General features: G+C 35.1%; 1 protein-coding gene across 2 annotated transcripts in view; it reads left to right on the forward strand.

Annotated features, from left to right (window-relative positions):
* The window catches only part of LOC117343443 (disintegrin and metalloproteinase domain-containing protein unc-71-like), a 104,974-nt gene that overhangs the window by 31,045 nt on the left and 61,197 nt on the right, over window positions 1–12,732 (forward strand). For both annotated transcript variants that reach the window (XM_033905791.1, XM_033905792.1), the window contains exon 2: window positions 6,657–6,811. In XM_033905791.1, the coding sequence (XP_033761682.1) occupies window positions 6,657–6,811 (155 nt within the window). The remainder of the gene's footprint in view (window positions 1–6,656; window positions 6,812–12,732) is intronic.

Genomic DNA, 12,732 nt, shown 5'->3' on the forward strand with positions numbered 1-12,732 from the left:
GGAAAGTATAGTAGTATTTTGTGTAATTAGGAAAGATTTTTCACCTGTCATTTTGGGAGAATGACACGACACTTGCACAGGGGAAACACAGCAAAATGATTTAAAACAAAAAAAATATTGGCTTATTTATAGTATAAAGCTTTGAAAGGTCATAACACATCAGATATCTTCTGGCGGAAAATTCTTTTAAGTCTGTAAGAATTTCGGCAGTTAGGTGGAAACGTGTAGATAAAGATCATGACATTCTCATATACAGGTGTACGGTTTACAATTTACCTGCAAAGTCAGTTTCACTTTGAAATGGTTTTACCTATTTTCATCAATTATCTAAGTCAAAGAATTTTTGAGAAAAAAAAAATTTGATCTCTCTTTATAGCCTTAGTTCTGATTTTCAAGCAACGTTCTGACATACGTACATCAAGCTTATCATTATAGTTAATCTGTTTTGATGTACCAGAAAGGATGTTGAAAAATATCTGATATTGTTGAAAGAAATGATATACTTGCTATGTATAGTAAACAGTGTTTTAACAAAGCTATGATATTTACTTAGAGATATGTAAAGATATCAACATCCATCACTGTACAGCTTTCATGGCTAGGTGGGGCAGGTGGGCTAGATCAAAGTAATTCCTCTCCTCAGGTTAGTGATAAGTGGATCACTCACGATCGACATAATCGCCACGTCTTCCGACGCTACACATTGAGACTTCTGTATCCTGTTTCCGTACTGTTTTCATTCTTGTGGCTTTTAAAGATAGATTCTTACAGACAGATGGCTGAGATTGGTCCAAGTTACAAAGGGCAGGTAACTCTAGTCATAAGATCTGTTGGCTTCATTTTCTGTTTTAAGATCTATTCCTTTATTTCTTCTTTTCTTGAATCAAATTAATGTATACATTAAAAACAACATTTTAATATGAAAACTTCAGAGCATACTTTCCTGTGAAGACCATTTTTTTGGTTCTGGCTTGAGGTGAGGTTATACCGTCTACACAAATTCATAGTTCAAATTTCAGTTGCTGCTTATATATATAATGTATTTAAATCTGTTTATACCCAATCACAAAGAAATTGTCACATTTTAATTTTAAACATCAATTAAAAGATGTGATTCTGTATTACATGACTCATTTTCTACAGTATTCTTATATTGGCCTCACCCAATTGCCATCTCCCTTATTAGGGCACTGATCATGATGGGTTGCTGCAAGGATATATATATTAAGCCACATTAATTAAGTACAGTATTATAGATATCTATTCACCAATAAGCCCATTATACCCATGATTTAATGTCTTCAGTAAATCCAAACAGATACCATTCCATTGTCTTGCTGGATATCTGAAAGATTTTTTAATTGTGATCTGATCATGACTGTACTTTACCCTAATTGTTGGTATGTACAGCTTGAAATAGAATCTTGAGATTAACCACACAGTTCTATATGAAACCTGGGAGGGGGGGGGGGGGGGGGGGGGGCACTTCTTTAACAGAATTGTAGGTGTGATGATAATAATAGTTCAGAGTCACTGGGGGGGGGGGGGGGGGGGGGGGGGGGGGGTGTATAGGTATAGGTGTGATGATGATGATGGTTCAGAGTCAGGGGGGTCCACTTCTTTAACAGAATTGTAGGTGTGATGATGATAAATAGGTCACATCTGTACTGGTCATCGGAGCTCTCTGTGTGATTTACAGTGAAACCTTGTACATCTGGAGAGTCTTCGGTGACTCAACTTATATTAGTTTAAATATATCTTGTGAAATTGAGTAAACAATGATATGGTAGATTTTAGGTACTGCCATGTAAGTATATAACAAGTGAACATCTCAACTCAAAATCAACATTATATGTTACCTTGGTAACACATCAGTGTATGATGACATACCTAACTGTCTGCATTATTTCTTGGTGAAATTGAATCAATGTTTTAATTGTATGTATGATCAAAGGCAATTTGTTTTGTTTGTTATCCTGATCAAATACTAGCTGTAATGCTGATAAAATACTAGCTGTAATGCTGATAAAATACCAACTGTAATCTAGCTGTAATCCTGATAAAATACTAGCTGTAATCCTGATAAAATTCTAGCTGTAATGCTGATAAAATACTAGCTGTAATCCTGATAAAATACTAGCTGTAATCCTGATAAAATACTAGCTGTAATGCTGATAAAATACTAGCTGTAATGCTGATAAAATACTAGCTGTAAACTAGCTGTAATGCTGATAAAATACTAGCTGTAATGCTGATAAAATACTAGCTGTAATATGCTGATAAAATACTAGCTGTAATGCTGATAAAATACTAGCCCTAATGCTGATAAAATACTAGCTGTAATCCTGATAAAATACTAGCTGTAATCCTGATAAAATACTAGCTGTAATGCTGATAAAATACTAGCTGTAATCTGATAAAATACTAGCTGTAATCCTGATAAAATACTAGCTGTAATCCTGATAAAATACTAGCTGTAATGCTGATAAAATACTAGCTGTAATGCTGATAAAATACTAGCTGTAATCCTGATAAAATACTAGCTGTAATCCTGATAAAATACTAGCTGTAATCCTGGTAAAATACTTGCTGTAATCCTGATAAAATACTAGCTGTAATCTGATAAAATACTAGCTGTAATCCTGATAAAATACTAGCTGAAATCCTGATAAAATACTAGCTCAGTAATCCTGATAAAATACTAGCTGTAATCCTGATAAAATATCTAGCTGCAATGCCACTTGGCTAGAGAGATATCTTCTCATTAGCTGGATCAGTTGAGCAATTAAGACCAGTAATCCTGAGATCCCAGGTTCGATCCCCAGCGAAGGCAGTGATTTAAAATCAATTACCTGGTAATCATGCGCCATGGCACCAGTATATAGGTACTCGGAGTTAAACTCATCGTTGTAACCCCTGGAAACGGTTATACCTTCCTGGACAGAATCATTTTGCTAAAATTGATATGTGAAAATGTATTTTTTTCTTTATTTTGTATAAAGGTTAACTTTTTTCTTAAGATATTATTAGTATTATGATCATACTTTCATTAGCTGTAAAGATGGCTGGGTCCATCTTGAATAGACCAGAGATAATGATTCAATTTGGAGGCTGGATTTCTTCTTAACGATGCTGGTGGTGATAAAATCATTATAATTCATATATCAATTGGTTAACCATCACACTAGATCATTTTTTTTAGAGGATCGAAGAACTGTTCCTGGCTCTGATTAAATTATCTTAGTTCTCGATCTCGTACTATATATAGATATTTTGTACTTTGTTGTATATCGGTGAAAATCTGCATAAGTTCATATGGAGTCCAGGCCCACCTTCAATATTTGTGTAACCCCAGGTAAGATACTGGATGCTAAATTCCTACCACCTTGGCTTGGGGAGAAACTGGTATTATTTCTCACAGTTCATTCATGATTAGTAAAAGATATCTTGTAAGCCAGGAATTTGCGCCAATATTGAGACTGAGGAGATTATATATATATATTGAGAGATACGGAAATGCTCATATATATATTGAGAGATACGGGAATGCTCATAAGTACATTGTTGTGACCCCAAGAAAACTTACAGATGAGTTCTTCATTTTGCATCTTGGTATAATTGGAGGCGGGGCCATCTGGGTCAACAAATGATTAAAACAAGTTGATATATAATATAACTTATTTGATTTTTTTTTTTTGTAAGAAAAGAAAACAAAGTCAAATTTTAAGTGATCAGATATATTTAATCAACCCAGGTTTTCATAATCCAACGCTCTGTTGAATTGAATGGTATCACGATAAAAAGTCAGTTTATAGAACCATCACTGTTGCGTATCGTAAGAATGTAGCAAATTGGTCAATGCGAAACAAAACAAAAATCTAGCTGAAAATTGTAAAAGATAATCCATGTATACAAATAATTTGAACTGGACAGATTAATACTTGGCTATATTGTGAGGTTGGAAATAAGGTAGATTAATTTCAAAATGATCTGAGAAAATAAAAGACTGTCAAAGAGAAGTTTTAATTGCATGATCTGATGCAGTCTGGAGTGAAATTAAGAACATTCCTGAACAACTGAAATTCTGACTGTTCCAAAACAACTGAATTTATGACTTCTAAAACAACTGAAATTCTGACTGTTCGAAAATAACTAGAAATTCTGACTCTTCCAAATAAAACGAATGAAATTCAGACCGTTCCAAAACAACACTAATTCAGTCTAACATGTATACGTACCAGTTACAGATAACATAAAGCCTATAAGAGCTTATATTTATATCTCTGATAAAATATGGTATATATCTAAGGTAATTATGGGTTTAAATGGGTTTAACATAATCTTTACCTTCATCATACAAGAACAGAGGTATATGATGTTAATAAATTCATGATTCCCGCAAACTCTTACAGAAAACTGGGTCACCTCAGATGGAGAAGTTTTATTTGGAGTATATTGGTAACGCCTGTTTTCCTGGTTTAGAAGAGGTTTTTTACCAACTCTCCACACACTTCTTCTTCCTGTATTCAAAGCGAAGGCCTAATAACTCTCCTGGCAGAGTTCCAGTGCCCTGGAGATCTGTCTTTGAAGGTGTTTGGTGCTTGCTTCTTGAGTGCTTCTATTTGTAGTGACACTCCGAATAGCAATACTACAATACTACCGGAAAGTAACAGTACATGGGAAATGTGCAGTTGTGCGAATTTACACCTCTAGGTTTTGTCATCATTGTCTACTTCTTCTAATTAGTTTTCATCAGATTTTGACTACATGACCATATTTATAGGTGTATCAGCTAAATTTGAGTTTAAAATTATCCCCTCATCACCACCTCCATATTAAAGAAGAACACCCTGAATTCCAAATATCTATAGACTTTAGATTTACAAGGGGATGATTAAGTGCTAACCTTTGATTTACCAACACCTGGGGAAGAGGGGGAGGGATGGGTTGTCACTACTCACTATAGCTCATGGGTAGCTAGCTATATAGCATGTATGGAGTGTCAGACAGCTAATGTTATCTCAGGTTAGTGGTACCGGTGGTGTGTGGTTTGATTACATCCTGGGTATACAAATGTATAGCACAGTAGAAAAGTTGTGGGACACTCTAACTTTTGAATTATGGCTGGCTGGTATATTACATTAGAAAGTGGTGGGACACTCTAGTTTATAAAAATCAAAAGTGGGTATACGTATATATTACCGTAAAAAAGTGTGGGACATTCTGCCTTATGAATTAAGGCGTGTTGACTGTAGAAAAGGGATAGCTAGGACACGTACGAATTAGGGACAATATATACTACAGTAATAAAGTTATAGGATATGAATTAGGGACAACCACTGATATCCCAGTGACATACCAGTGACATACCGGTGATATACCAGTGACCTGTATACCGGTGACATACCGGTGACATACCGGTGATATATAACGGTGACATACCAGTGACATACCGGTGATATACCAGTGATATACCAGTGACATACCGGTATGTCCGGTGACATACCAGTGACATACCAGTGACATATCGGTGACATACCGGTGACATACCAGTGACATACCAGTGACATACCGGTGACATACCGGTGACATACAGGTGACATACCGGTGACATACCGGTGACATACAGGTGACATACCGGTGACATACCGGTGACATACCGGTGACATACCAGTGACATACCAGTGACATACCGGTGACATACCAGTGACATACCAGTGACATACCAGTAACATACAGGCGATTTACCAGTGATATACTTGAGTGACATATACCAGTGATACCTCCATGGATTGTATTATCCTGCCACACAGACCAATGTGTCAGAGTTACACTAGAGCCTGGAGCTGTGATAGATACTAATGATTCCGTTAGTGTGATCACAGCAAGAAATGTCAGAATGATCTACAGTGACTCTAGCCTCAATCTATCAGCTCATGTAGACAGAAGAATGCATGTGTTTTCAGTAATCAAACAACAGTCGCCACAGGCGTATTGATACCTTCATGTTGATCTAGAAATAATCAGCACCTACTTATTTGTGGAAAAAAAAATCAAAAAATCAGAAAACCTTGAAGCTGTTATGGCGTGATAAGTTAATGATTTTCCGACATTTTCAAATCCAGATTTAGTGATACACAACACCATATTTATCTTTATTCTATTATATGGAAAAGTAATTAAATAAATTAGACAATTTAGGTCTTCAAAATACATGTTTTAGGACAGTGTCATTTTAAGTCAAAACAGTCTTAAGTCATAAACAGCATCATTTTAGAGTCAAATCTGTAGAAACAGCCTCATTTTCGAGAGTCTGAATACTGTGAGGGACAGCCTCATTTTCGAAAGTCTGAATAAAGGGACAGCCTCATTTTAGAGCGCGACAGCCTCTTAATTTTCGAGAGTCTGAATACAGAGACGGCCTTAAGCTTATTTTCGAGAGTCTGAATACAGGGACATTGTAGTTCAAGTATAAAGGGGCAGCAAGACATTAGGATTCCTCGGAGTTCTTGTTATAATGAAATAATGTATGCATGAGGAAGCTATAAGGAAATGTAGATCCCGAGATTCATCGTTTTTTAAGTTTTTCTTTACGACAATATATATCGGGCCATTGAAAAAATTCTTTAACATTTTGTTTTTTCTTCCTTTTGTAGACAAACATGACATGGCCACCCTCCTTCAGACACAGTACAACCGTCACCTTTTAGAGAACGTTCCACGGCCCTACGAAATTATATTTCCCAAACGTATCGTCAAACGTAACAAGGCCATCGGAATATCCACCAAGGAACACCAAATCAAGCACCATGTAAGTATACATCTAATGTATTTATCCACCAATAGATCTAGACCCATGCCTGATATTAAGCCCACCCACGTTTGTTGAAATTAATCAGAATGATTTGATTTGTTATTTCATTGTCCTGCGATGATTGTCATGATCCCCTACTTTGAGTTGATTTTGTTGACCTCCTGGGCCTATTGTAAGGTACATATTGTGGTAGAAGGGCCCTGGATAAAAGACATACCAGTTGTACCAAATAGGTACGATATATATATCATTTAATCGGAACCTTAAGTGAGTTCTCAAGATTACAACCGTCGCCCGCTTCAACCATATAAACCAAACATTATCCGTTTTACAACATAACAGATATGAAATTTATATTTGAAAAGTTCCATCAAACATTAATTTATATCATTAAAATATTGCAAAAGGAGAGTCGCTGTCTCGTTTTTATCAAAGAGTACTTTTGCATGACAAATGCAAAATCAAAGTTCTGCCAACTTGGATCCTAATGGTACATTTGAAAAAAACAATGGATGAGAACTGGTTCAGTTCTGCTTATACAGCACATATGAGTACATCAGATTTGTACCGGTGCAACTCAGGTATGAACCCGGTAAATGAACGCACAGAATGTCTAGCTAAGATTGATAAAACAACATTTTCTTTTAGTTTGTAAGTTAAGACCAAGTATGGAAAATATTTAAAGAAATCCTTTACCAAATTGACAGAGTAAGGTACATTTCAATTTGAAAATAACTCAAAATAAATGTAAATCAGTAAAAATGTATAAAAACGCAAAGAAAGGTTTTTGCTTTCACGAACACTAGTGTATTAACTTTTCTTGAATTGAGAGAAAACAATTCTGTAGTTGATTTCGTAATTCAATTGCATCAATCAGATGAATACAAAACCAGCAACCTTCCAAGAACCAAAGACACAATTATTTGTGTTTGGAAAATAAAACATAAATTCTAAACATAACGGTTTGTAAAGAGCGAGCGAATCTGTTTATAGCGTCACACCCACTCAGTTTTAACTAGTATTTCAGCTCCTTACCTTACGTCTGTATGATTTGTACACCCTTTATGATTACTGTGTGGCTTTTTGTCGCCTGATATTGATTCCATGTACTGCTCCATGTGCATGAGCCTATCCTGTCTAAACATGTAACCTATAATTCAAATCATAAAACAGTTTCATTTTTATTTTTGATCTTTACTGGAGCTGCTAATTAGCTTCAGGAAACCAACCTTTGTGCAGTCCGTCTCTAGAGGGTGCACACTTCCGATTGGTCGATTTTATGTTTGTAATGAACTGTACTGCAACGAGGCCTGGCCAATGCATTATTTGTTTAATCGTACATTGAGTAACAATAATAGGTAAGCAGAGTTCAACACCTTTTTTGTCTGATTTGTGTAAGGTTAAACAGGATCATAAACAAAAAGGTTAAAGTAGATTATGGCAAGGATGCATTCATCAGCCAAAGGTCAAGGTCATATAATAACACTTTGCAGCAAATATGTATACATGTAGCTTAATTATATAACTAAGATCACTATCAAAAGGGCATAGTTATAAGTGCTCATGCTGCAGGTTTAGAAAAGGTCATATGTAATTGTACTATAGGTCCAAAAAAGGGCAAATCTGCTCAAGGTCATTAAAAGTTATCAAGGTCACAGAAAGTCAAGAAAGTGATAATTATTTGAGGTCATGCATTACCGACGTCAAATAAAATCGAGATAAAACTCACAGCAATAGGAGTAGCTGCCAATGTTTTTGAATATCAGTAGCATAGATGCACATATATACTCTAACTTTAAAAACCACAGAAAATGAACTCATATTACGTTTTGTTTTTAGCTCGTCTCTTCGAAGAAGAGTGATCGAGAGCTTATGTTGTCACTCCGGCGTCGGCGTCGGTGTCGGCGTCGGCGTCGGCGTTGGTTTTCCAAATGTTAAATTTTTGGTGCAAGTGTTGAAAGGCATAGTAATTTATGGTAATATGGTCCCTGTGGGGGTCAAACTATCCCCTGCCGGAGTTAAACTAAAAGATTTTTTGGAAAAAAAACAGATTTTTGAAAATTTTTGGACTTAGAAAATTTTTGCGTTAAGTTTTTGGTGCGAGTGTTGAAAGGTATTAATACATCACTTTATAATTGTACTAGGGTGCTGATAATTGGCAATAGAGTCCCTCTGGGGTTAGACTATCCCCTGCCAGAGTTAAACTAAAAGATTTTTTTGGGAAAAAACCAGAATTTTCAAATTTTTGGACTTAGAATATTTCTGCGTTAAGTTTTTGGTGCGAGTGTTGAAAAGTATTAATACATCACTTTATAATTGTACTAGGGTGCTGATAATTGGCAATAGAGTCCCTCTGGGGTTAGACTATCCCCTGCCAGAGTTAAACTAAAAGATTTTTTTGGGAAAAAACCAGAATTTTCAAATTTTTGGACTTAGAATATTTCTGCGTTAAGTTTTTGGTGCGAGTGTTGAAAAGATTAATACATCACTTTATAATTGTACTAGGGTGCTGATAATTGGCAATAGAGTCCCTCTGGGGTTAGACTATCCCCTGCCAGAGTTAAACTAGAAGATTTTTTTGGGAAATAACCAGAATTTTTCAAATTTTTGGACTTAGAATATTTGTGCGTTAAGTTTTTGGTGCGAGTGATGAAAGGTATTAATACATCACTTTATAATTGTACTAGGGTGCTGATAATTGGCAATAGAGTCCCTCTTGGGTTAGACTATCCCCTGCCAGAGTTAAACTAAAAGATTTTTTTGGGAAAAAACCAGAATTTTCAAATTTTTGGACTTAGAATATTTCTGCGTTAAGTTTTTGGTGCAATTGTTAAGAGGTATTAATACATCACTTTATAATTGTACTAGGGTGCTGATAATTGGCAATAGAGTCCCTCTGGGGTTAGACTATCCCCTGCCAGAGTTAAATTAAAAGATTAAAAAAAAAAACACCCAGAATTTTCAAATTTTTGGACTTAGAATATTTCTGCGTTAAGTTTTTGGTGCAAGTGTTGAAAGGTATTAATACATCACTTTATAATTGTATAGGGTGCTGATAGTTGGTAATAAACTCCCTCTTGGGTTAAATTATCCCCTGCCGGAGTTAAACTAAAAGATTTTTTTGGGAAATAACCAGAATTTTTCAAATTTTTGGACTTAGAATATTTCTGAGTTATATTTCTGAGTTAAGTTTTTGGTGCAATTGTTAAGAGGTTTTAATGCATCACTATATAATTGTACAAGGGTGCTTATATTTGGCAATAGAGTCCCTATGGAGTAAGACAATCCCTTCCTGGAGTAAAAATTGGATTTTTTTTTTTTAAATCTGTGTTTTTTTGTTTTTGTTTTTAAATCTTTGGACTTTGTGTTAACTTTATATTGTGAGTGTTGAAAGGCATAGTTATACATGGTATTAGGTTCCCTGTGGGGGTTAAACTATCCCTTTCCTGATCAGTTAAACTGAAATATTTTTTTGAAATTTTCATGCAAATGTTGAAAGCTTTTTAACACATTACTTTATGATTGTACTAGGGTGCTGATATTTGGTAAAAGAGTCCCTATGGAGTTACACTATCCTTTCTTGGGGTGAAACTGAATATAAAACAATATGAAAACGTCACAATAGACAATTTATACTGGTCACATTTTTCAAGAGAGACAACTCTGATTAAGATATGTTGTCAAAAAATTGAAGAAATATGTCCAAAAGCAATTACATTTGTGTTTAATATCTTCATTTAATCTACAACAGCATAGCTTGTCTCCCAAATGCATGAATTCACAAAACATAATCTGATCAAGTAAACAATATGAATATTATTAATGCAATTTGCGAAACCATTCCAATTAATATATTTTAATTATTTATTGACAAACATTTGCGAGACGAGCTATGCTGTTCTCCAACAGCTCTTGTTCTTATCAGTTGTCATTGTCCATGTCAAAATAGCGACTTATTTACGATTGGGCCCATGTAGGAACTTATATAGTACCAACAATACTCCGACTTTCATAAAACTTCATGATGGTTTTTTTTCTGGCCCTCTATAGCTACTTAATGAGGATTTTGATTTTACCTGGAGGGCCTATTAAGTCACTCTGGTAAGATACTAATTGCTTCCTACCAACTCAGCTAGGGTTGAATGTAGTATTAGCCAGGGATCGTGGGTTCGATCCCTAGCGAGGATAGAGAAATAAATGTAAATATGATTTTAATATCTGTTACATACCAATACCATGATTGGTAGGGGTAAAGTGCTTGACTAGTCTCAAGGGAGTCTAGCATCAGTTGCATAGTGTAAATATTAGGTAACTTAGTCAAACACCCCTGGAGCTTGTAGTACGTGACACACAGAATAAACAAAAAATAGACAGTAATGCAATAAGTGTGCACGACTTTCGCTGGGTGTGCAGACAACTGGTAGAGTGTGCAGAACCGGACCGCCAAATTGGTTTAAATGTGTTATATGTTGTAAGGGAAGGTATCGATGAGAAAGAGTGTTCAATGGGGAAATTCCTTACTTAAATATGTATCAACATTACTTACTTACAGGCAGGAAACTTGGTGGAAAATCTATAGCATAATGAATAAAACCGCATTTCAGCATGTTGTGAAAGTGCACATGTTTACCACAAAAAGGAATTGGTGGTATGATTGGCCAGTCAGAATCTGTTTCATGTGCACTGGTGTACATCTTTGATGTCGATGTATTATCAATTAATTTGTTAGAAAATGCAATTTACAATAATTGCTCTATTTATCCAACAAGCCCATTGCCACCTGGTAATAAATAAGCCTGGCCTTTCATGAAAATGCTAAAAATAATAACCTAGTATTGGTAAAAGATTTTGTTTATGCTACAGTACAATGCATAAGCATGATCATTTTTAGTTAAAGATATATAGCTAGAGGTTACATAACGAGCGGTTGATGGATAGAGAATTTGTTTCATTCGAGGAAGTTATTTTTTTAAAGTTACAAAAGACATCTTGGTAACTTTTAAAAAATAACTTACGAGTTTGGAAATAAATTCCATATCCAACAATCACGAGTCTCGTGACCTGTTTCTATCACAATGATATATCAGCTTGAATCAATGGGGAACATGGCCAAGTCTAATTTCGCTTATGCAAATAAGGTGTTCAAGCTGAAAGCCCGGACATGGTGTTGTGATCATGATGTCATTTGATTATTGATGACATCAATAACAATTGCAGCTCGGGTCAAAGTTCGAATTCTTGACCAATCAAAAGACTGGAAGGTCGACATTCCACTAGTGGAATATAACATATATTATATTATCCAACAGTCGGCACATTTATACAATGGCTGTGGAATAACACAGCGTATTGTGGTAGAGATATGATTTCAGACTTATCCAGTATATGTTTCTTGCTAATTATCAACTCTTTTTAAAAAAAATTCCTGTAGAAGTATAACTATAGTGTTATTTTAGACTTATTTAACCTAAGCTGCATGATTTCCCCTAGAATAAGCCCTCCCACTACTTTGAGTAAAAGTTTAGGGACGAGTAAAAGTTTTGAGATAAATATGGTAAACTGCCCTAAATATTATACATCACACTGAGATTTATAAAATTATGTGATTTTAATTTTACATGATATGTTTTGTAATTACCGATATGTGATCAGATTTAAGAACACGGTTCTCATCATTGCACATTGCTTCTAATTATCTCGTGATTGAATTGATATGTACTGTACCCCGATCGCGAGCCACACTATTGTAGGGATCTGTCATATTTCAATGTTTTTAATCAAATGTAATGAATTTTGTAAACAGAATAGATTGAGCTCTCAAAATAATTACTATAATTTACACAATGATTTCAAAACACATTTGTTTGATAATGGTTTCAATCTTGGAACATCACATTTTGTTGGTGTTTTTGGCTGTA

This window comes from Pecten maximus, chromosome 15 (genome assembly GCF_902652985.1).
Source record: "Pecten maximus chromosome 15, xPecMax1.1, whole genome shotgun sequence".
Lineage (NCBI taxonomy): Eukaryota > Metazoa > Mollusca > Bivalvia > Pectinida > Pectinidae > Pecten > Pecten maximus.